The following is a 25918-nucleotide window of genomic DNA, read 5'->3' on the forward strand; positions in this document are numbered from 1 at the left end:
TGGGATGAACCATCTGTTCAGTATAGATCAAGGAGATGCAAAATGCCAAACAGAGATGTAACATCACTGCTATTGGTAAGATGGTGAAAATAAAGTCAACACGATTCAACACTAGTTATCATTTTAAAGGATCACAGAACTCAAAGTAAAATTTGACAAATGGGATACAAATCAAAGATTTAATACATCACATTAATTATATTGACTAACTTCTTATAGCTATGGCTCCTATGCCTTCAATTTTCTCTCTGCATCCATTTTAGAACTGGCAGAAATATTTCTCACGCAAATCTCGATGGTTCAGTATACAGCAAAATATAATAAAACACATTTGCAAACTCTTAGTTTGATAATTTATTTATATCTGTACCTATTTTTGGATCACTGTCTTGATGCAGCTTGATTGTGGACTTTTCCATGCCAGGCATTGAAAAGGTGCAACATATTATCATCTTTGATAGTTGAGCCATGGATTATTTTAAATTGAACTAAACAAATAGTATTTTTTAGTATCTATTTACCTTAAGTTTGCTTCCATCCAGCTGCAGCAACTGTTCTCCATCAATGCCTTTGGCAGTAAATTGTGGAATATATTGTTCCATGTTCAGTCCCATAAGCCAATGAGAAACCTGATGGGTGCTCCAATCCAAGACAGCACGAGTCTTCCATTGATTGTGTTTTGGTGACTGTCCTTCATCAAGGATCTTTGAGAAAGTAAGAGAGACAGTCACAATAATGATTATGATATCACCTGTTTGTTTATTAAATAGTTAACCTGCAAATTACTAGCAGAAATTAAGATATTACAACTTATTTACACTTCTATAATTTCTCAATGTTCTCACCTGGAACCTTCATGTCACTTACTGAAGCAGGCTATAGAATGTCTCCATTTCATTGTTACCACAGTATATTTTTCTTTTTAAGTCATTATGCACCCTTAACAAGCTTCAGGGGTTTAACATATGCTGCATATAAATTCACTCATCTGATCTAGGTGAAAAAAGTCGTAGTGATGTCACACAGGAAAGCAGCGAGTTGTCTGGCTGGTAAGGGAACTGCCTTTAGGAGCTCATCCTAAACAGCAGTTATTTAAAAACTGTAGAATTATTTCAGGAAAAAGTTAGCTCATAAGACTAAGGAAATTTAAATCATGCAGATGAGAGCAGCTGAATGGAATGGGTGATCTATCACATGGGGAGCTCATGGATCCTACTGCTGCAGAAATACTCCTAACTGCACAAATTTAAATCTGGGCTTTTGAGCTACAGCAGCAGCTGGAGACATTGTGGCACAATGTGACGCTCAGACTTTTATACATAGCAGAGAGATGGTCACACACCAGCTGGAGGGACGGGAGGAAAGCAAGGAATTAGCGTAAACCAGCCAGTCAAAGAGGAGTAGATGGATACTACGGGAGTCCCCTGAGGCTCAACTCAAAAATCATTTTTCGTTTTGGAAGTTGACGAGGGCACGGATATCCTCATTGGCATGCAACGACAGCTAAGCCTCTGGCACCAAAAGCAGCCTGAATCTACAGGAGGGGAGAAAGAAGTGGCCGTAGACATGAATCTATGATGGTGTGCTGCCTTCCTGGTGGCTGGGTCAGGCATGTCACTGAGTGGCTGCAGGGCATCCTGGAGGAGGAGTGTGACACAAGTGAGGTTGAAGTACACATTGGTTCATCAATGATACAGGCAGAATGAGGGATGAGGTTTTGCATTTAGTGTCCAGAGAGCTAGGCTGTAGATTAAGAAGCAGAACCTCAAAGGTTATAACCTTAGGATTACTCCCTGTACCAGGTGTTAGCGAGTAAAGAAATAGGTGATTACAACACATGAATGCATTGCTTAAGAGTAGGTGCAGGAGAGAGATTTTAGATTCTGGGATCACTGGGACTATTTCTGGGGAAGGTGGGACATCTACAACTGGAACAGTCTGTACCTGAAACAGATTGTGAATAACATCCTTGAAGGAGGGTTTGCTAATGCTCTGGGGGGAATTTAATTAGTTCAGCGGGGGCAGGGGACATTGTATGTTAATTAAATGGTGGCACAGCATAACTCAAAAAAGAATACAAGGCAGAGAGAGTTCAGCCTCAAAGTTTCCAGGGATTAAAGCAAGGCTAGATGGCCTGTATATTAATGCCATGAATATTATAGGGAAGATAGATGAATTAATGAGATGGATTGGCATGTGGAGTTGCAATGTTGTTGCTATCACAGAAACATAGTTCAGGGAAGGACAAGACTGGATAAGGTTGTAGCCTCAAGGTTACGTCCACTGCTATGTAGTACCTAGTGTAGAATTATGAAGATAGGTCAGCTGAATACATAGTTAAAGGCATGATATATGAGGGAGGGCCTTCAATTTTTGGAATATTGGGACATTTGAAGTAGATGGGACCTGTACAAGCTGTCAAATTTACACCTGAATGGCAATGGGTCCAAAATCCTTGCCAGGAGATTTGCTTGTGCTGTTGGGGAGGCTTTAAACTAATTTGGCAGAGATGGTGGGCATAGAATAGATGCAAAGTCAGGAGCAAGGTTCAATCAAATGTGGAAGGAATGCTAGGTCAGTTCAGTGGGCACAGAAGACATGGGCAGGGTAAGGTGCATGGGATGTCCAGAAAGCTAAACTGTATCTATTTCAATGTAAGGAGCTTGATCAGCAAAGTGGATGATCTTAGAGCTTCGATCAGCCTGTGGGTATATGATATTGTTACATTCATTGAGGCATGGTTGCTGAAAAACAGGACTGGCTGCTCAACATTCCAGGGAAGTTTCAGGCATGATGTCGGGGCATTCCAGTAATGATAAAGTAAACCATCAATGCAGTAAAAAGAGTGGATGACCTAGAAGGTCTTCAAATGAGGCCATGTGGATAGAGCTTAGAAATAATAAAAATGAGGTGTGATTACTTTTCTGGAATTATAATACAGGCCTTCCAACAGTAAGAAGGAGCTAGAGGAGCAGGCATAGGCAAATCATAAAAAGTTGAGAGAGAAACAGTGTCACAGTTGTTGGGGATTTCAACTCTGCTAACATTATCTGGGATTTGTGCAAAAGGATTGACAAGGTGGAATTTTTAAAGTACATCTCAGGGAGCTCTTTTGTGTCTGCATCTAGGTAGTTGTAGTAGAGATGGGGCAGTGCTTCACCTATTTCTACGGAATGAAGTCAGTCAAATGGTTCAAGTTTCAGTGGGCAAGTATTTTGAGGATAGTGAGCAAGTTTAAAAGTCATTATATTAAAGGGATATGGATAATGCAGAACTAGTGTCTCATTTGGCGATAGGTAAATTTCAATGTCATTAGACAGGATCTGACAAACGTACTGGGAGCAGCTATTTGTAAGTAATTCTACATTTGGAAAGTGGGAACTTTTAGAAGTAGCATAAAGAGAATTCAGGGCCAACGTGTTTCTCTAAAGGGGAAGGGGAAGGGCAGGAAGTCCAGAGAACTCGAGATATCAAGGGTTATCCGAATGTAATAAAGAAAAATAAGGAAGCATGTGTCAATTACAGCACATCAAAAACAGAGGAGGCCCTTCAAAAGTATACAGAATGTACAGGTTTGCTTTAAAAAGAAATTAGGAAGGCAAAGGGGGCCACACAATATCTTTAGCAGTAAGGATCAAGTGCAAGAAAAGGACTAGCATGGAAAGAGCAGACCTCTTAGGGGCCTAAAGGGCAATCTGTACGTGGCACTTGTGAACATGAGTGAGGTCTTAAATTATAGTCATCATAGTCATGGAGGAGAAAGACGTTGCAGCCGGAGAGTTTAGTTGGGACAGTGAGGTTCTGCAACATGTTAAGATTAACATGGAGAAGGTCTCAGGTGTTTTAATGGGCGTAAAGATGTGTAAATCCCTAAGGCCTGTTGAGATGTATCCTAGGCTGCTATGGATACATCTCCATGTTAATTTTAACTTGTTCTAGAACCTTACTATCCCAACTGAAGTCCCCAGATCCAATGTCTTTCTCCCCTGTGAATACAGTTGAGAAGTATTCTTTTAAGATCTCACCCATGTCCTCAAGAAGGCAAGGGAGGAGATTTCTGGGGCCCTGGTGGAGATATTTAATACTTTGTTGGCCAGAGATTAAGTCCAAGTTGACTGGAAGATAGTTTTTTCAAAATTCATTAATGGGATGAAGACGTCGCTGGCTAGGCAGCATTTATTATTCAACCCTCAATGCCCAAAGGGCAGTTAAGGGTCAACCACATTGCTGTGGGTCTGGAGTCACATGTTGGACAGGCCAGGTAAGGATTACAGTTCCCTTTCCTAAAGGACATCAGTGAACCAGGTGAGTTTTTCCCGACAATCAGCAATGGATTCATGGTCATCATTAGATTCTTAATTCCAGATATTTTATTGAATTCAAATTCCACCATCTGCCATGGGGGATTTGAACCTGGGTCTCCAGAATTTATCCGGGTGTCTGGATTAACAGTCCAGCAATAATACCACTAGGCCATTGCCTCCCCCAAAGGAGCTAATGTGGCTCTTTTGTTGAAGAAGGGCAGCGGGGATTAGCCAGGTAATTACAGACCTGTTGTCTGACATCAGTGATAGGGAAATTATTGGAAAATTCCTGAGCAACAGGATTACTCAACACTTAGAAAGTGAGGGATTGATCAGGGATTGTTAGTATGAATTTGTTACAGGGATAAAAGATGGCTAAATATGCTAAGAGTAGTACGGTTGATATGGTTTACATGGACTTCAGAAAGGCCTTTGGCTAAGTCCCACGTGGAAAGTTGGTCCAAAAGGTAAGTGTCCATGGGATCCACCGCAAGTAAGCAAACTGGATTCAAAACTGGCTTGGAAACAGTGGGTAAAGTTGGGGGATGTTTTTGTAATTGGAAGCTTGTGACCAGCACTGTACCATGGGGATCAGTGCTAGAATCCGTGCTCCCTCTTATGTGCGGTATGGACGGTACAATTAGTAAGCCCACAGATGTCACAAAAATTGGTGGCGTTGCTGATCCTGAGGACAGTGGTCTCAGGCTGCAGTCTGATATTGATCAGCTGGTAAATTGGGCAGGGCAATGGCAGGTGGAATTTAGTTCTGATAAGTGTGAGGTGATGCATTTTGGGAGGTCTAATACAGGAGGGACACACACAATGAATTGTAGGTCCCTAGGGGGTACTGAGGGACAAAGGTACCTTGGTGTACAAGTCCTGAAAGTGTCAGAACAATTAGATAGAGAGGTGAAGAAGGCATACCGGCCTTTATTAGACACTGCATAGAATACAGCAACAGATCATGAGGTTCTCACAATTCTATGAAACATTGATTACTATGAGGGAGGAGGAAAAAAGTAATAGGTGGTCTGACCCAAATTTTTAAATTGCCACCAGCCGCAGGGGAAGATGCCAGAGGTCTGGAGAACAGCAATTGTGGTTCCAGTTTTCAAGAGGGTGGTAGAGACAGACCACGAAACTACAGACTGGATAGTCTCACCTTAGTGGTAGGAAACTACTGGAGAAAATACCGAAGAAGAAAATTAGTCCCCAATTAAAGAGGCAGGGTTTAGTCAGAAATAGTCAGCATGGCTTTGTCAGAGGGAGGTCATGCCTAACAAATTCGACTGAATTTTTCAAGGAGATGAACAAGTGTGTAGATCAGGGTACAGCAGTTGATTTAGTTGAAATGAATTTCAGCAAGGCGTTTGACAAGGTCCCACATGGGAAACTGACAAAGAAGGCAAAAGCTCATGAGATCCAGGATAACTTGGCAATTTGGACCCAAAATTGACTTAGTAGCATCAGACAAAGGGTGGTGGTAGAAGGCTGTTTGTGTGAGTGGAGCCTGGTGCACAGTGGCATATCCCAGGATCAGTGTTGGGTCCCTCATTATTTGAAATATTCTTAAATCATATAGATAAGAATGTTGGTGGTTGAGGGGAGAGGGACGAGATAATAAACACATTAACAGATGGCACAAAGATTGGGCGGGTGGTTGGAGAAAGGGCTTAGGTTACAGCAGAATATAGCCAGACTGGACGGATGGGCAGATCACTGGCAGATGGAATTTAATCCTAATAAATGTGAGTGATGTGCTTTGCAAAAAGTACTCAAGGTACCATAGGACATCAAGTTCAGAGGAGCACAGGGATCCCTGCAGTGCTTGTCCACAGATCCCTGAAGGTGGCAGGATAGGTTAATGGAGAAGTTAAGAAAGCATGTGGGACAGATCTTTACCAGTCTAGGCACAGATTATAAGAGCAGGGAGTTCATGCTGGAACTGTATACAGAACTTTAATTAGGACACAGCTGGAGTAACTTGCAGTTCTAGTTACCATACTACAGGAAGAATGTATTGAACTAGAGGGAATGCATGGGACATTCATCAGGATGTTGCCTGGGATACAGCATTTTACCAATGAAGAGAAGCTGGGTAGATTCAGATTGTTTTCTTCAAAGCAGAGATGCTTAGGAGGGACCTGCTAGAGGTGTATAAGATTACAAGGGGGATGGACAGGGTGGATAGAAAGCACATGTTCCCTTGAATTAAAAGGTCAGGAACAAGGAGCATACTTTTAAAGTGAAAAACAGGAGGTTTAGAGGGGATTTGAGGAAAACACCTTTTTACCCAGAGGGTGGTCGGGGTCTGGAATGCACTGCCTGGGAGGGTAGTTGAGGCAGTTATCTTCAGATTTGAAAAGTACTTGAAAGTGCCATAACATTCAAGGATATCATGAAATATAGGACTTGGGTAGGTACTAGTGTATTTTGGGTGATACAGACTCAATGGGCCCAAAGGTTTCTTCTGGGCTGTATTTGATACAAGCCCTTAACAGATTAAAAAGTGCAAGGTTCCACCAACACCAACATCTTCTCCCCCGACCCCAACCCTGTCATTACACTGTCCTGATATTAACTTCTCTTCTGACTTTACACGCAAGACACTGGCAAGAAAGTAGCAGGATTCTTCTCCTAAAATGGAATTTGTGTCTCACTAATGTTGTGGTAGTCCCAAATAAATGCTAATGTCTGCAGGAATCACAATCCCCATTGGTTTAAGTCCATCTTTTAGTCTGCACTGTCAGTTTCAGATTTCTCCCACTGTCATTTTTGATTTGTGGATGAATGTGTTTCTGATCATATGGAAAAAAAAATCAAGTCTCCAAACAAACGCTGTGATGATCAGAAAGCAGAACTAGGCTGGGTTTTAATGTAGAAGTACCAATGAAGCTAACAGTGCTCACTATTACTAAATAGTAAGTTAACTTCTGGTAGTCACATATGTACAGTTAAATACAGAAATCAAGTTGCTGTCTGAATTGCCTCATTCTGCCAACACTACTAAAGACTCCATAATGAAATAGATGGAAAAGTTTGAAGTTACAGCACTTAGGGGTATGTATATACATAGTATGTTTGTCAGAAAAAAAAACTTGCAAATAAACTTGCAAATACAGTCAGTCATACAGCACAGAAAAGGCCCTTCAGTCATTGAGTCTGTATTGACAATAGCTCTCACTAAAGGCAAGCTAATCTTAACTTGCTGCACTTGTTCCATAATCTTGAATGTTATGATACTTCATATGCTCCTCCAAATATTTTAAGGTTGTGAGGTTTCCTTCCTCCACTATATTCACAGGCAATGCATTCCAGATTCCTACCACCCTCTGAAAGAGAAAGCTTTTTCTTAAATCCTGTCTGAATCTCCTGCCCCTTACCCTAGAACAATGCCCCCTCATGACTGACTCCTAACCAAGGGGAGCAGCTGCTCTCTACTCACCCTGTCCATGCCCCTTATAATGTTATATACCTCAATCACGTCTACTCCTCAGTCTTCTCTGCCCTGAAAGAAAACAATCCAAACCTATCTGGTTTCTCCTTATAGCTCAATTGCTCCATCCCCAGCAACATCCTGATGAAACGCCCCTGTACCACCCGCTGTGCTGCTGCAGCCTTCCTGTAGGGAGACGACCAGAATTGTACACTGTACTCCATCTGTGGCCTACAACTCAAACATTACCTCCTTGCTCTTATACTACATGCCTGATGAAAGTAAGTGTTTTATATGCCTTCTTAATGATCCTATTCACGTGCTCTGACAAATTCAGCACAGCATATCACACTTATCAGGTTTAAACTTCATCTGTCAGCACTCTGTTTATCTGACCAACCCACCTATATCTTCCTGTAACCTAAAACCACCTTCTTCACTATTAACCACTCTACCAATCTTGGTATCATCCGCAAACTTCCTTAGCATTCCCCCCTCATTTTCATATCATATACATACATAACAAACAATAAGGTCGCAGTACTGATCCTTGCGGTACACGACTGGATACCGGGTATGTATCACATAACTGCATAAACAAATCCCTACAGTGTGGAAGTAGGCCATTTGGTCCAGAAAATCCACCTTGACCACTTGAAGAGCATTTCACCCAGACCCACCCCCTACCCTATTCCTGCATTCCCTATCCTAGACACTCTGGGCAATTTAGCATAGCCAATCCACCTAACCTGTACATCTTTGGACTGCGGGAGGAAACTGGAGCACCCGACGGAAGCATATGCAGACATGAGGAGAATGTACAAATTCCACATAGACAATTGCCCGAGGCTGAAATCGAACGCAGGTCCCTGATGCTGTGAGGCAGCATGTTAACCACCAGGCTACCATGCTGCCCGACTACATCTTAGTTACTATCAAACATCTCTGGCTCTGAAGATGAACTTTTAACAGAATGCCTTAATCTCTTTCTCGCTATTTCATTTTCTACATCTGAATTCAATATTCTACCTGGCAACTCCTGGTTCAAGCACTATGTTATTCATTATGAATTCTTGAATCTGATTAGTTAAGAAGACAATTTACACATGTGCTAAATTCTCTGTAGAAGACACCCTAGCATTTAATTTTCTAATTACAGTAAATGCTTAGGCAAAATCTCCATAAGGTTTATGGCTAAGTATACGCCATCACTTCTCCATCCCTTCTGCTAGCCCCAGTTTCTGTTGTGTATTTATTATCTCTTCGGGCCCTCTACTCTCTGTTGCTGAATGTTCCTTACCCAGCAAAGATCTTAGTTTTATTCCTCTGCGCCCCCAACCTCAATGAATTTTGGGCACAACGTGACTTTTAACTCTTCTTCCATCACCTCTGTGTCTATTTCCCTGGACAAGAGTCCTCTCCTTGTCTCACAAGCCCCTTCACTGATCTCCAAAACTGTCTCCCCACCTGTATTCTTCTATGTGATCTTTTACCTGCATGCGACCTGTTCATCGAGAACTGTTGTCGTAACGTTGGTCATCTTATTTCTCTGCAATTCCCCCCTGCCTATTTGAACATATTTTCCTCTGAACTGACTGCACTTAATAGTCTCAATCCACTCCTGACTTTGTAATCAAGCTGGCCAACAAGGATGGTGCTGTTGTTGTCTGGCATATTAACCTCTACACTGTGGAGGCTAAGCACCAGCTCTTGGACACCTCCTCCTATCTGCCCTTGGACCATGACCTGATCACTGAACGCCAGGTTATTATATCTACAATGGTCACTAAACTTGTTTCATCTGGTGATCTCCCCTTCACTGCCTCCAAGCTCATTGTCCCCTAAGCCCGCACAGCCTACTTCTACCTCCTTCCCAAAATCCACAAACATTATCTTCCCATTATTGCTGCCAGTTCCTGCTCCACAGAACTCATACCTTTCTACCACAAATTTATTATCTTCTCCCCTTGTTCAGTCCCCAAAATCCTTCTTCTGGTGCTTTATGTTCTGTTTCAGAATCATCAGTTCACGGGGTCCACTTTCAACATGGACGTGCAATCCCTTTACACAGTCATCCCCCATCAGCATGGTTTCAGGGCTTTCTATTTTTTCCTGGAGAAAAAGCCTGAACCATCCCCATCCACCACCACACTCCTCCACTTGGCTGTGCTCATCCTCACGTTGAACATAGAACAGTACAGCACAGAACAGGCCCTTCAGCCCACAATGTTGTGCTGACCATCGATCCTCATGTATGCACCCTCAAATTTCTGTGACCATATGCATGTCCAGCAGTCTCTTAAATGTCCCCAATGACCTTGCTTCCACAACTGCTGCTGGCAACACATTCCATGCTCTCACAACTCTCTGCATAAAGAACCCGCCTCTGACATCCCCTCTATACTTTCCACCAACCAGCTTAAAACTATGACCCCTCGTGTTAGCCATTTCTGCCCTGGGAAATAGTCTCTGGCTATCAACTCTATCTATGCCTCTCATTATCTTGTATACCTCAATTAGGTCCCCTCTCCTCCTCCTTTTCTCCGATGAAAAAAAGTCTGAGCTCAGTCAACCTCTCTTCATAAGATAAGCCCTCCAGCCCAGGCAGCATCCTGGTAAACCTCCTCTGAACACTCTCCAAAGCATCCACGTCTTTCCTATAATACGGCGACCAGAACTGGACGCAGTATTCCAAGTGCGGTCTAACCAAAGTTTTATAGAGCTGCAACAAGATCTCACGACTCTTAAACTCAATCCCCCTGCTAATGAAAGCTAAAACACCATATGCTTTCTTAACAACCCTGTCCACTTGGGTGGCCATTTTAAGGGACCTATGTATCTGCACACCAAGATCCCTCTGTTCCTCCACACTGCCAAGAATCCTATCCTTAATCCTGTACTCAGCTTTCAAATTCGACCTTCCAAAATGCATCACCTCGCATTTATCCAGGTTGAACTCCATCTGCCACCTCTCAGCCCATCTCTGCATCCTGTCAATGTCCCGCTGCAGCCTACAACAGCCCTCTATACTGTCAACGACACCACCAACTTTCGTGTCGTCTGCAAACTTGTTGACCTATCCTTCAATCCCCTCATCCAAGTCATTAATAAAAATTACAAACCATAGAGACCCAAGGACAGAGCCCTGTGGAACACCACTCACCACTGACTTCCAGGCGGAATATTTTCTTTCTACTACCACTCGCTGTCTTCTGTTGGCCAGCCAATTCTGTATCCAGACAGCTAAGTTCCCCTGTATCCCATTCCTCCTGACCTTCTAAATGAGCCTACCATAGGGAACCTTATCAAATGCCTTTCTGAAGTCCATATACACCACATCCACAGCTCGACCCTCATCAACTTTTCTAGTCACATCCTCAAAGAACTCGATAAGGTTTGTGAGGCATGACCTGCCCCTCACAAAGCCATGTTGACTGCATTTAATCAAGCCATGCTCTTCCAGATGGTCATAAATCTTATCCCTCAGAATCCTTTCTAACACCTTGCAGACGACTGACGTGAGACTTACTGGTCTATAATTGCCAGGGATTTCCCTATTTCCTTCTTACATTTGCCTCTCTCCAGTCCTCAGGTACGACTCCAGTGGAGAGCGAGGATGCAAAGATCTTCGCAAGTGGCGAAGCAATTGCATTTCTCGTTTCCCAAAGCAGCCGAGGACAAATCTGGTCCGGGCCTGGCGACTTGTCAATCTTAATGTTTGACAAAATTTTCAGCACATCAGCTTCCTCTATCTCTATCCATTCCAGCATGCACACCTACTCTTCAAAGGTTTCATTCACTACAAAGTTCGTTTCTTTCGTAAAGACAGAAGCAAAAAACTCATTCAGGGCTTCCCCTAGCTCCTCAGACTCCATACACAAGTTCCCTATGCTATCCCTGATCGGCCCTACTCTTTCTTTGACCATTCTCTTATTCCTCACATAAATGTAAAATGCCTTTGTGTTCTCCCTAATCCGTTCTGCCAAGCCTTTCTCGTGCCCCCTCCTGGCTCTCCTCAGACCATTTTTGAGCTCCTTCCTCACCTGCCTGTAATCCTCTAGAGCTGAGCTTGACCCTAGCTTCCTCTACCTTATGTAAGCTACCTTCTTCCTTTTGACGAGAAGCTCCACCGCTTTCGTCATCCAAGGTTCCTTTATCTTGCCCCTTCTTGCCTGTCTCAGAGAGACATATTTATTCATCACTCGCAACAACTGTTCCTTAAACAGTCTCCACATGTCTATAGTGCCTTTACCATGGAACAATTGCTCCCAGTCCATGCTTCCTAACTCATGTCAAATCGCATCATAGTTTCCTCTTCCCCAATTAAATATCCTCCCATTTTGCCTAATCCTCTCCTTCTCCATAGCTATGTAGAATGTGAGGCAGTTATGGTCACTATCACCAAAATGCTCTCCCACCACAAGATCTGATACCTGCCCCAGCTCGTTTCCGAGCACCAAGTCTAGAATGGCCTCTCCCCTTGTCGGCCTGTCAACGTACTGAGTTAGGAAACCCTCCTGAACACACCTTACAAAAACAGCTCCATTCAAATCTTCTGCTCGAAGGAGGTTCCAATCAATATTGGGAAAGTTAAAGTCACCCATTACAACAACCCTACTACGTCCACACTTTTCCAAAATCTGCTGACCTATGCTTTCTTCAATCTCCCTGCTGCTATTGGGGGGCCTGTAGTAAACCCCTAACGAGGTGACTACTCCTTGCTGTTCCTAATTTCCACCCATACTGACTCAGTAGGCAGATCTTCCTCGACAATGGAAGCTTCTGTAGCTGTGATACCCCCTCTGATTAGTAGTGCTACACCCCCTCCTCTTTTCCCCCCTGTCCCTGTTCTTTTTAAATGCTCTAAACCCTGGAACATCCAGCAACCATTCCTGCCCCTGAGAAACCCATGTCTCTGTTATGGCCACAACATCATAGCACCAGGTACTGATCCATGCTCTAAGTTCATCACTTTTATTCCTGATACTCCTTGCGTTAAAGCAAACACACTTTAACTGATCCCTTGGTTCCTTCCCAGGAAAATCCTTCCCACTAGCTGGTCTACCTCTTGCTATTGCCTCACCTGCATCAACTCTCACCTCCGGTATACAGCTCAGGTTCCCACCCCCCTGCCATACTAGTTTAAACCCTCTCGAACGACTCGAGCAAACCTTCCACCCAGGACATTGGTCACCTTCCAGTTCAGATGCAACCCGTCCTTCTTGTACAGGTCCCACCTTCCCCAGAAGCATCCCAATTATCTACATATCTGAAGCCCTCCCTCCTACACCAGCTGCGCAGCCACGTGTTAAGCTGCGCCCGCTCCCTGTTCCTCGCCTCGCTATCTCGTGGCACCGGTAGTAAACTAGAGAACACTACTCTGTTCGTCCTGCTTTGCGCTTCCATCCTAACTCCCTGAAATCACTTTTTATATCATCAATCCTTTTTCTGGCTATATCATTAGTGCCAATATGTAACACGATTTCTGGCTGTTCGCCCTCCCCTTTTAGAACCTTATACACCCGATCGGAGACGTCCCGGACCCTGACACCAGGGAGGCAACATACCTTCCGGGAATCCTGATCCCGACCACAAAATCTCCTGTCGATTCCCCTAACTATCGAGTCCCCTACCACGAGTACTTTTCTATTCTGCCCCCTTCCCTTCTTTGCCACACTGTCAGGGTCAGTGCCAGGAGAACTGACTGCTATGAATAACTTCCCTTTTTATTTCTTCTCATATTCTTCAGGTCGAAGGCATTGCCATGTGTACTCGCATGGGGCATAGTTAGGCCTGACTCTTTTTTGGGTACATGGCATGATCGGTGCTGCTTCCCTCTCTAGTCCAATGTTGGAAAAGTTTATCAATTTCACTTCCAATTTTCATCCTGCTCTCACCTTCACCTGATTCATCTCTGACTCCTCCCTTCCCTTCCTTAACATCTTTGTTTCCATTTCTATGTATAAACTGGACACCAATATCACAATATCCATTATAAACCCACCGACTCCCACAGTTACCTTGACTATACATCATTAAGCCCACTCCGTTCCATTTTCTCAGTTTCTCCATCTCTTTTGCATCTGTTTTGACGATGCCAGCTTACACAAGGGGCTCCGATATGTCTACCTTCTTCCTCAATTGAGGATTCCCAACTACCGCGGTTGACAGGGCTCTCATCCATGTCAAATCCATATCCTGCACTTGACCACTCATTCCTTCTCTTCCCTCCTACCATGGCGATACAGTCCACTTCATCGTCATTTACCATGCCACCAGCATCCACATGCAAAGAATCACTATCTACCATTTTGGCCAAGTCTAACTGGATGCCAAGACCACACATGTTCCCCTCCCCTTCCTCGTCATCGTTCCACGGGGATTATTCTCTCTGGGACAACCTGGTCCACTCCCAACCCTCATGGAATGCAATTGCAGAAAGTATAACACCTGCATGTTTATTTCCTCCCTCCTCACTATCCAATGACCCAGACACACATTTCAGGTGAAAAGGCAATTTACCTGCACTTCACAATCTAATCAACGCCACTGACTGCTCCCAATGTGGTCTTGTCTCCACTGGGGAGATGAAATGCAGACTGGACAACTCTTGAGAAGAACAGCTACATTCTGTATGTAAAAATGACCCAGAGCTTCCATTTGCCTGCCACTTCAACACACCACCATGTTCCTTGACCAACATCTCTTTCTTGGGTTTGCTGCAATGCACCAGTGAAGCTTATCACAAGCTAGAAGAACAACACCTCATTTACCACTTGGAACTCTGCAGCCGTTGGGACCCATTATCAAGTTCAATAGTTTTAGGGCCTAAACATCTTCGTCCAAGTCCTTACCTCAACCATCACATGCCAGGCCTTTCATCACATGGGCTGCTACTACAACCATTCCATAGTCAGCTACTAATCATCCCAATTAGCAGCCATTGATTACTCCATGCTGACCTTTACCCATTCCTTTTTCTGTCCAACTGTTGCTCCCTCTTTCTGGGCTTCATCTCCATCTATCGTTTATTCCTCCCGGTTCCCCCACTCCATCTTCAGTATATATACCTAACTTTTCCTGGCTACAATCAGTTCTGAAGAAGGGTCACTGGACCCAAAATGTTAACTCTGCTCTCTCTCCACAGATGCTGCAAAACCTGCTGAGATTTCCAGCATCCGCAGTGCTCTGTTTTTTTTTTGATAAGCATACACTATTCATTTGTTAATAATAGCAAAATCTGGCTCAATGTGTAGCAAGCTAATTTAAATTTTGAACATCAATTGACAATCACTGGTGCAATGCATAATTCATTTAAAAACAAATTGATAATATTTACCCAGTAATGAGTTTGAGCTAAAAAAAGTTCACCGATTGGGTCACAACTTTTAATTCTACTTAAATGTGTGTATAATCTATGCACTCCCAACAGTAACACTGCATGAAGCACACATTCCATAGAATATCTGACGATATCCGATTATGGTTTGATACGGGATGCAACACACAAAATGTATAAAACACATAAAAGGTTAATGATGAGATGATTAAAAAAAAAGTAACATGCTGGACATCTTTTCACACATCTCACCTTATCATCTATCATATCCAGGCTCTGCCAAGTTAGCAACAAGAGAAATGAAGGAAGAATATTTCAGAACACAAAAAAGTAAGCAAATACATTAAAACAATGTTTACAATGATCAGCAGTGATAACTTCAATTTAGACATTCTTTTGTTTACACACCAAAAAGAATTGAGAGAGATGCACTAATTTGTGGAGAACACATACTGGTTTTTATAAAAAAAATCTCTAACTCAAATTATTTTACTTCTATTCAAGAATACCACTCTTACTACCTTCATGTTTTAGCTTCTGTTTCTCAAAATTAGAAAACAAGAAACAAAAGTTATTTCAGAAATTATGCCAAAAAGATGCCAAAATTAGTATTTCAGAGGAATGAGATTAAACAACAATGGAGCTTGCTCCAAACAAATCTTTCTAGTTATTTTGTGTTTTATTCTGATCCTCCTATTTTATTCTTGTCATTCATAGGATGCGACTGTACAGATAAAATATCATGAACAACTGATATCAGTGCAAGGAATGGAAAACTTTTTGTATCCGATATTATTGGTCATTCCTAAATTGAAGACTGCACAAACCACATGCAGAGTCGAACACTTAATGGAATTCTTAATGTTATAATGCAGGTAATACTTGGTGAACTGAATGACATTTGGATATTTTTCACCAATTATCTGGCTGGCTCCCATTTGGGTAGTAAAGTCTGTACTAAAAAGCTGAATCTGGGAAGGAGAAGAGCGATAGGTAAGGGCAATTGGATTGCAGGTCAGCAGGTAATTGCTGACAGAGCTTTAGACTGCAGATTTGGAGATCATGGAGATGGCTTCAGACTGCGGTTTTGGGAAGACAAAGGCATTTGGATTGCAATTCAGGGGAAACCATCAAGAGGATTTTGGATTGGCAGTTGACTAGAGATCACAGGGAAGCCTTTAGTTTATGGATATTACGGGGACATTATGCCTGATGTTAGCAGGTTAGAGGAAGTGGTCCTCAAATTACAGATCAAAGGAGATGGAAAATTCAGTCTTGGGGAGAAAGGATTTTTGCTTCAAGTTTACCTTGGAGGGCTCAGGAAAAAAATAATTCCAGTCCACAACATTTACATGCTGGATCCAACTATTTCCACTTCTCTTTACCCACTGAGCGTCCTTTGAGCCTTGGAATAACAGCCTGCAGCTATTGCGTGTGAGACTGTGTAAAATCTGAGGCACATCATCTCATTATTGTGTTTCTATTACTAATTGCCATTTGAGTGCAGACCCCATTTCCCATGGACCTATGATCTGCCTGGTTACAGTAGATGTGGCTGTGGCAAACCAGACACAGTTTTTTTTGCAGAATTTAACTGCATCCTCCAATTTGCATTCTGGGTGATCAAAATTCATTCTTATATGTCTGAACTTCAGGAAAACACTCCTTTGTTTGTCAGTGTGAAATTTTTCATTTTATACATTAAGCAACTTCAATGTAATAAAAGTTTGAAAATTTTTCGTATGCTGTTGACCTGTGACTTTAAAAGCAAAATGGAAAACAAGCAAAATAATTTCACTAAGGAACTTTCACGTCAACAATCTGGAATCAAACTCAGGTCTCTGAAATAAAAGTATAACATTGAACCTAGAACGCCACTGATTCGCCCAGTCAAATCAAACCCCGTAAGACCAGATGTTCTTTTCCCCTAATACTTCAGATGTGAATTTCAACAAGGGACAGGAAATTCCATGCCATCTATGATGCATCATACAAGGCTATTTGTAGCCTGACATTCCTATAGAACTCTAGCACATATTGTGAAAGCACTCTTAGAAACAGCTCAGATGACCTCATTCATATTTCTATTACTTAATTTGGTGGTTAAAAAGGACCATGGGAAAAATACTGCATTCTTAGGAAATAGCTTCAAACAGAATGATATTGCAGCATTTTGAAATATCTATCATGCAATGATAGACATTGCAGTCACCTTAACAGAGAGTAGCTGGTGGCAAAAGGATTACATTGGAAACAAAAAGTGCTGGTGATCACAGCAGGTCAGGCAGCATCCATGGAGAAAAACCGAGCTAACATTTCGAGTGTGGAGGGGGCAAGATTTATGCAATAGTTGGGGGGGAGAGGTGATTTGAAGTGCTTTGGGAGAAAGGATGCTGATAGTTCAGATTAGTTCAGTGACTGAAACGAGAGAATGTTAGAAAAATGGGGTGTCTACCTGCCAGACTGGAAAGCACAGACAGTCCCACTGGAGTGGGAGGAGTGGGGCGAGGGCATGGCGAGACAGATTGTAACAAGAAAAGTTAAAAGAAAAGGAAGGAATGGGTTTACAATTTGAAGGCGTTGAACTGAATATGAGCCCAGAGGGCTGTAAAATAGAATACAGTGGAACTCAGGCAGAACAACATCACACTACTCTTACTCATTAAAAGTACATTATTGCCAGAGAACTGGAAGCAGATTAATTGTTAGTCTTGGCTTGAATGCTGGGCAGACATGGAGATGCAAGAACAGGATAAGTTGCAAAAATCATTTCAAATGAAGTCGGTAGGGAGTGGTTGCCTTATTTCTCAAAGTTGGTCCCATACAAAGACTGACAATAAATAGACCAAAAGTCTTCAGTTTTGCTTTCTCTATTCATAATTTACCTACCTCATCAGAGGAGAATGCCAATATTAGGGACCGCCCTGTAGAATTTGGTTCTGCAACCAATCCACTCAAATCAGCAGAACTTGTGCTACTGGGGCTAAAGTCATCAATGTAGGTGAAATTCTGTAAATCAAAGATTCTGAATGGTAATAAGATATTTAGTGAATGCAAGTTGCATTAGATTTAAATGAATAGTCAAAGTAATAATAGTATGTAACATCAGAATGCACTGAAATCAGTGAGAGATGAGAGTCATGTAAAACAAACATGGGGGCACGTGGTTCCTCTATTAATAGAAGATGAGAACGTGTCTGTTTGAATTAGATTGCATTAATTACCTGCTAATGAAAATGCAAGAACGCATGGCTTTGGAATAGGTCTCAGACTTGGTTCATGGGTTATTGCAAGAAAAATTGGATCTTCTCATTGTTCGTCAAAATAGAAAATTTGCCTGCATCCTGTGCCAGCAATGGACTTTAGAAATAGAGTGTCTTGTTTCTTGATGAATCTATGCAGTTCTTGTATGAAAACTTTCAAGTAATGACATTGTCTGATTTCAAAAACAATGTAATAACCATGTATCAAGTTGAAGAGTAGTTTTAAATTTATTCTGGAAACTGCTTTGAAAGTTTTAACAAAAATCTATTAAAATTTAAATGCGATCTGAGTTGTTGTCTTAAGCCTAGAAGTTACGAACGGAGATGTACCTGCCAGTTTGTCTTTATCATGCTTTGCTTCTATTTATTGTGGTGAAACAGAAGAACAATTTTATTAACATTATAATATTCATAGAATGATAATCACCTTCTGTTTCCATTCATGAGATCCCAAGACAGGAACCCATGTGTAAGTTAATGTCTCCATCCCTAATAAACATCATTGGACTATCTAACACATTACTTTGGCCATTTATTTTGCAGCTCAAGGACAAGCACAGCTTGTATGCTTCTGGTAAGTTGCTTAGTGTGTAGGGATCACTCAATTTGCACTTACTTTGAGGTAGCCAGTCTCTGTGGGTTTAACTGCTTTTTAGAACAGAGGGAGAGGTAAGCAGCTTGTGAACAGCGCTAACATTGAAGGTGGTTGACATGTCACTGTGTGGCACTAGGCAACATCAACGTCACACCTGCAGCATCTGCCAGAAGCTGACGTGGCAAATATGTAGCATGTGCTTCAGTCAAATGACTAAAAGGCAAAAGGGTACAGTGCAGTCAATCAAGCGGCTTATCTACTTCCAGTCTAGGGGTTGGGCAAAGTCAGCCAGATACTTAGTCCTATCTGAATCTAGTCTTTACAGTCCCAGGACCAAGCTGTGTTTGGTCCTGAAATTCAAGTTTCAGGTGGGGTTTGCAATTTATTCATGAGAACATATAGTCAGAAGCTTGACATCTCAAATTCAAAGTCAACTATGCATTAACTGTACAAAATGGCTGTCAAAGCATGCAAAGTATGTTACTTTTTACCCTTTAATATAGAGTAAAACTTCTGGAATCAGTGTAATTGCAATAATCATGATCGCAGTGATTCAGTAATGTCACCAGTAATGGCTACAATTAGCATTTCATTGACAGATTATTCATTGTTCTTGCCATGCATACGTGAACAATAACTTCAAGCAATCATGATCACTACATTCACTGTACTAATTGTCTCCTTGTCATGTTGGTTAATTGAATGTAATCAGACAAACATTCATAGAAGTGTCTCCTGAGCTCTTTCTATATGAATAGCACACAGATGAGGTCCTTGTGTTTTGTTTGCACAGAATTGAGATCAAGAGATTTCGGAAGCACAATTTTTAATATTTGGACCTGCTGGTGATAGCTTGTCATGTGTGATTGTTCTGATGGCATGACTTCAAGACCCCCATGGCAAACAGTGAAATTTGAATTTTATTTTCGGGCTGTTGTGATATAAAGGTAGATACATATCTTTGAGCCAGGAGGCCCAGGTTCAAGTGCTGCCTGCTGCAAAGGTGTCATAACATTCTTGAACAAGTTGATTAAAAATATTTAGAAACATATTCTGTGGCTAGGAAGAGAAGACAATGCTTTGCAGCTGCTCAGGAACTCTGGGTGGCCAACCCATCCCAGGGGCCATCAAGGCACAGTTGCTCTAATTTTGTGCGTCACATTTTTGTGACTCTTTCAAGAAGCAGGGAGTTGAGTAAAGGGTTGGGAGATAACTGTGATGTAGCAGAGATAATGGGAACTGCAGATGCTGGAGAATCCGAGATAACAAAGTGTAGAGCTGGATGAACACAGCAGGCCAAGCAGCATCTTAGGAGCACAAAAGCTGACGTTTCGGACCTAGACCCTTCATCAGAAAATGGGGAGGGGGAGAGGGTTCTGAAATAAATAGGGAGAGGGGGGAGGTGGATCGAAGATGGATACAGGAGAAGATAGGTGGAAAGGAAGCGGACAAGTTAAAGAGGCGGAGATGGAGCCAGTAAAGGTGAGTATAGGTGGGGAGGTAAGGAGGGGATAGGTCAGTCCGGGGAGGACGGACAGGTCAAGGGGGCGGGATGAGTTTAGTAGGAAGGAAATGGGGGTGCGGCTTGAGGTGGGACGAGGGGATAGGTGAGAGGAAGAACAGGTTAGGGATGCGGGGATGAGCTGGGCTGGTTTTGGGATGCAGTGGGGGAAGGGAGATTTTGAAGCTTGTGAAATCCACTTTGACACCATTGGGCTGCAGGGTTCCCAAGCAGAATATGAGTTGCTGTTCCTGCAACCTTCGGGTGGCATTATTGTGGCACTGCAGGAGGCCGAGGATGGACATGTCGTCTAAGGAATGGGATGGGGAGTTGAAATGGTTCGTGACTGGGAGGTGCAGTTGTTTATTGCAAACCGAGCATAGGTGTTCTGCAAAGCAGTCCTCAAGCCTCTGCTTGGTTTCCCCAATGTAGAGGAGACCACTACAGGTACAGCGGATGCAGTATACCACATTGGCAGATCTCTTCTCCATCTATCTTCTCCTCTATCCATCTTTGATCTGCCTCCCCCCTCTCCCTATTTATTTCAGAACCCTTTCCCCTTCCCTGTCAGCTTTTGTGCTCCAAGGATGCGGCTTGACCTGCTGTGATGTAATAGATGCTATTTTCCTCAGAGCACAGTTCTTCATATCTTTTACCTGTGAGGAGGAGAGTCAAACAGCTTGGGCGGTGGGGTTCTCCATCATTGGCTTTTCTCAGGTTCAGGTACTATTGATCACAACTACAATGCTTGGAGAACATCCTCTCATCAAACTACATAAGAGGCTTCCATTACATTGATGTTCAAATTATATTGACCACAGAAGCTAAATCTTGGGCACCTGTGTCAGATATCCTGAGAACTCCTAACATTCTTGTATACTAGAAGATTCACATTCCTGCATCCTTCCAAGGGCCGTGGGCCATACAGACACAGGGCTCTCTCCTCGAAACAAAAGCTAATGACATCTTAATGGCATTCTCAGACTGATGCAGAATGAAGACACCATGCAACTCATTCTTGTACACGGATCATAATGAAACAGGCTAAGGGCCTCTTTAAAGTTGAGGTTTCACTCCCTTGACCACTCTGGAAGGGCCTTGCCAAATAGCCCAGAAAGGATGGACTGCATCACTGTAGTTTGTCATACCCTTCACAACTAATGTTGCCAAAGGATGGTGTATGTCCCAGCTGCAGAAGAGTTGGGCACTGGCTGCAATCTTCTGAGAATAAGGATCAGGCTATTGGTAAGAAGGGCCAATCAAGACAGTATGCTCGAGGCAAATACCATTGACTGCAAGTAGCTGCAGATTACATAATACAAACTATATTCCAGAATGAATGTGCAATGCCTTGGCTGTAGTCTTGGTCCTGATTCAAGTATCCCTGACATCTGAGGCTTTCTGCAGTCAAGGAGTTGATTGCTTCTGAGAGGTGAGTAATGAGTAACAAATCTTTGCAATGTCTGAAGAAACTGCTTATCCCTCACATTCAGAGTAACTTAACCAGGTCTGACAGTGAAAAATACAACAGGGCAGAAAATCTGAGTGTACGTGAAGATATATTTACAAAGTGCAAGTTTATTGGCAATTATGTACCATCCATGCTACCTATATGCCTCAGTACACTTATTCATTTCTCTCCCTTGCAATATGTCTAGCAATCTCAACTTTCTCAGTTGAAGTGGACAGAGCCTGGTCTGTGGTTTGCCCAGTTGGCATGTGGTGTCCATTCCTAAGAAGGTAGTGGTGAGTAGAGTTCTTACACCATTGGTAATTTATCTGGCACTAGTACATCCATGGTATTATTATAGAGGGAGTTCATGGATATTGACTCAGCAACACTGAAGAAATGTCTACATAGCTCAAATCACAGTTGTGTGGTTTGGAAGGGAACGCGATGGTGCCAGTAATCCCATGCATCTGCTACTCTAACACTTGAGGTATTGGAAGTGACAAGTTTGGAAGGTCTATCAATGAAGGCGTCTGCTTCCACTGTGTGTTGGTTGCGAAGAGATTGAATGTTGAAGTTGATAAATAGGGTGCCAATCAAGCGAGCTGCTTCAAAGGAACTATGAACCCACACTCCAAGATCTCTTTGTTCAGCAACACACCCCAGGACCAAACCACTAAGTGTGTAACTCCTGCCCTAATTTGCCTTTCCAGAAAGCAGCACCTCATATTTACCTCAATTAAACTCCATCTGCAACCCCTCAGCCTGTTGGCCCATCTGATCAAGATCTTGTTGCAGTCTGCGGTAAGTTTCTTCGCTGCTCACTACTCCGCTAATTTTGGTTTCATCAGCTAACTTACTAACCCATGCCACCGATGTTCACATCCAAGTCATTTATATACATGACAAAAAGCAGAGGTCCCAGCACCAATCCTTGTGGCAGACCGCTGGTCACAGGCCTCCAATCTGAAAAGCAACCTTCCAACACCACTTAGAGATAGCAAGAACTTCAAATACTGGAGTCAGAGTCAATACAGTGTGGAGCTGCAGGAACACAGCAGGTCAGGCAGCACCAGAGGAGCAGGAAAGTCGATGCCTTGGATCGGGACCCTTCATCAGGATACCAACCCAAAATGTCAACATCCCCACTCCTCCGATGATACCTGATCTGCCATGCTCCTCCAGCTCTACACCACACTGTCTCCACCACCACCCTCTGCCTTCTACCTTCAAGCCAGTTCTGTATCGAAAGAGCTAGTTCTCTCTCTGTTCCATGTGATCTAACCTTGCTAATCAGTCTACCATGAGGAACCTTGTCGAATGCCTTACTGAAGTCCAGATCTTGTGGCTCAGTTGCATGATAAAGATCCTTAAGTTTAGTGGAACAGTAGGAGAGCTCTTTGGGTTTGGCAGCATCCGGTCGCCAACCAATACCAGTGTTTATGATTCATCTTACTATCATGTTCACAAAATAGCAAGCTTTTCCTTTAGGAGGTGATCGAAAAGAAACATCTCAAAAGCAAAATTTCAAAAACAAAGTAAACCAAGGTTGATGAACCTTTGAGAGTGTGGCAAAAACCTGTGTTGGACATAAATGAACCTACAAATTGGTTTATTTCGGTGAAAGAGAACAAACATGAGCACGGATATACACATGAATGTGCAAACGCATTTCTTTCACAAACAAGGCCAGAGCAGGAATCAGAGAAGCTCTCCTCCTGTACCATAAGGGCCACCTCCAGCATATAGAACTATAAAGATATCAGAACGTGCATTGGTTAAGGAGGAGAATTATTGCTCAATTATATACTCTTCTAAAAATGCTTGTTGGCAGGAAGTTTATCTCACTTGATGATGTCCATTTCTTGCTTGGTTTCTCCAATTTGCTTCGGCAATATTTTTTTCTCTGTTTCATCCCGGGATAGTTCCATCTTCTTGCTTAGATATTCAAGCCTTAACAGTTTGGGTTCCTGGATATTTCTGCTAATGTTCGATTTTGTTTGAATTCATCTTACTATCATGTTCACAAAAGGGTGAGGGTGTCGTTGATCAGGCAGCATTTATTGCTCATTCCTAATTGCCCAGAGGGCAGTTCAGCATCAACCACATTGCTGCGGGACTGGAGTCAGATGTAGGCCACACCTGGTAAGGATGGTAGTTGCCTTCCCTAAAAGGGCATTGGTGATCCAGATGGGTTTTTCTGACAATCAACAATGGATTCATGATCATCATCAGATTCTTCATTCCAGATATTTCATTTAATTCAATCTCCACCTTTTGCTATGGCCAGTTTCAAACCCACGTCCCCAGAAATTTATCTGGGTCTGTGGATTAACAGTCCAGCAATAATATCACTAGGCCATTGCCTCCCCATTCTGACCAAGCTAATGCAGTATAGGTAAATCAGCCAAGTTTTGGCTATGAGATGTTTTTCACACACTGCAACCAACAGCTCCATCTCCCAACCCCACTGACTCACCCTGCCGCGCGCGCGTGCACACACACACACACACACACACACACACACACACACAGACACAGACACACAGACACAGACACAGACACACACACACACAGACACACACACACAGCCTCAAATTTAATGCAGTTTGTTGCAAAAGCACTTTGCAGAAAGCCTTCTTCAAATGATTATTGGTTTTTCAGGTGCATCAGGAAACCAAGTAAATTAGCCTTTTAATTATAATGTTTTGAGTGTTTTCATTCATTACTAAGACCTGCATTGTATTTTCTGTTTCTTTGAATTATGGTATCAGTGGAAGCCCCATTAAAAACTGGAAAGCTTCACTAACTGCAGGTTCTTAAAAATATAATCACCTAACATGCATAAATTTTGATTAAATGAGTTGAAACTTTGAATTGCATATCCAAACAAAATGCGTACTATGATAGGAGGCCAGAACTTTCTTTGGGTCCAGATTTTTAAAATCACCCTCAAGACCCAATGTTCATAAGATTTAAAATGAGTGTATGCAAAACTTAGCGGAATGGAATAGAGAATGGGTTTATTCTTTTGTAACCTCTATGTTGCATCGCCATAGATATTCCAATATTCATTGTTTGTTTTAACAGCACAAGGTTAGTAGTTTGGGTGTCATGCAGTATCTTGCCTTTTGAAAGCAATGTTTATCAGTTAATGCCCAAATATAAACTAACCCACTTCACATTATGGGTGCAATTATCCTTATAATGAGAAGCTAGCTATGAAGGTGAATATACAATATTGAATATTGATGGTAATTAATCTAACAATGCACAAGTCTGTAAATGTTCAAGTTGGTGCTGATGTCATTTGATTATAAATTGTATTGGCTTTATTTTGTATAATTAATGGTATATGATTCTTTTTGTGTGATCAACTTGATTTCTCAAAAAAGAAGATCCGTACATCACAAAATCACTATGTTACTTCTGTAGTTTAAAGCTAGGCAAAGCAACATGGATTTGTACTGACATTGAAATACTGAGTAATTTTTTTAACACGACTCGGAAGCAACTTCCCTTGACAGGTCACTTCAGAATCAGCTTACCATGTGGGAATATTCTACGGGGGTACTGCACTGAGCGTCCGCACCACTGCAAGATACATTAGCCAAAATTCTCACTCCTTGGTAGCTTTCAGTAATTGCTACTTTCAATGAGTGAAAGTGTTCGAGTATACATGCTGGATAAGAATGAAGGCAATTCTCACCTGTGATGTCCTGACCCTATAAACTAATCTGTCAACAAAGGTTGTGTGAATAATTGGCACATGTTTATGGTGCTGGAGACAAACACCCATGAAGCGAATCCTAGAAAATGTAGATGGATTAAGAAAAAGGTTAAAAAACAAAAGGGTAGTAAGAATCAACCGTCCCTCTTACCTTGCTCTGTGTTAGTGAAGCATATATTACACTCAAGTTAAACTAAATAAATTGTTTAGGTATTTTTCAAAGTTTTAAATGCCATTTATAAAGCTTGTTTTGCGCTGGCATAATTATATCTTGCTTAATATCTGTTAGTCAAAATGAAA

At 42.3% G+C, this 25918-nt stretch overlaps 1 protein-coding gene across 8 annotated transcripts in view; it reads right to left on the reverse strand.

Moving 5' to 3' along the window:
- Positions 1 to 25918, reverse strand: part of ppp1r9a (protein phosphatase 1, regulatory subunit 9A) — a 284663-nt gene that overhangs the window by 24789 nt on the left and 233956 nt on the right. For 4 of the 8 annotated variants that reach the window (XM_048557949.2, XM_048557927.2, XM_048557918.2 and 1 more), the window contains 3 exons: positions 17969 to 18088; positions 15332 to 15355; positions 522 to 704 (listed from right to left, as the gene is read on the reverse strand). In XM_048557949.2, coding sequence (XP_048413906.2) covers positions 522 to 704; positions 15332 to 15355; positions 17969 to 18088 — 327 coding nt within the window. The remainder of the gene's footprint in view (positions 1 to 521; positions 705 to 15331; positions 15356 to 17968; positions 18089 to 25918) is intronic. The other 4 variants (XM_048557978.2, XM_048557941.2, XM_048557958.2 and 1 more) reach the window with 3 other exon arrangements.

Source organism: Stegostoma tigrinum, chromosome 2 (assembly GCF_030684315.1).
Source record: "Stegostoma tigrinum isolate sSteTig4 chromosome 2, sSteTig4.hap1, whole genome shotgun sequence".
NCBI classification, from domain to species: Eukaryota; Metazoa; Chordata; class Chondrichthyes; order Orectolobiformes; family Stegostomatidae; genus Stegostoma; species Stegostoma tigrinum.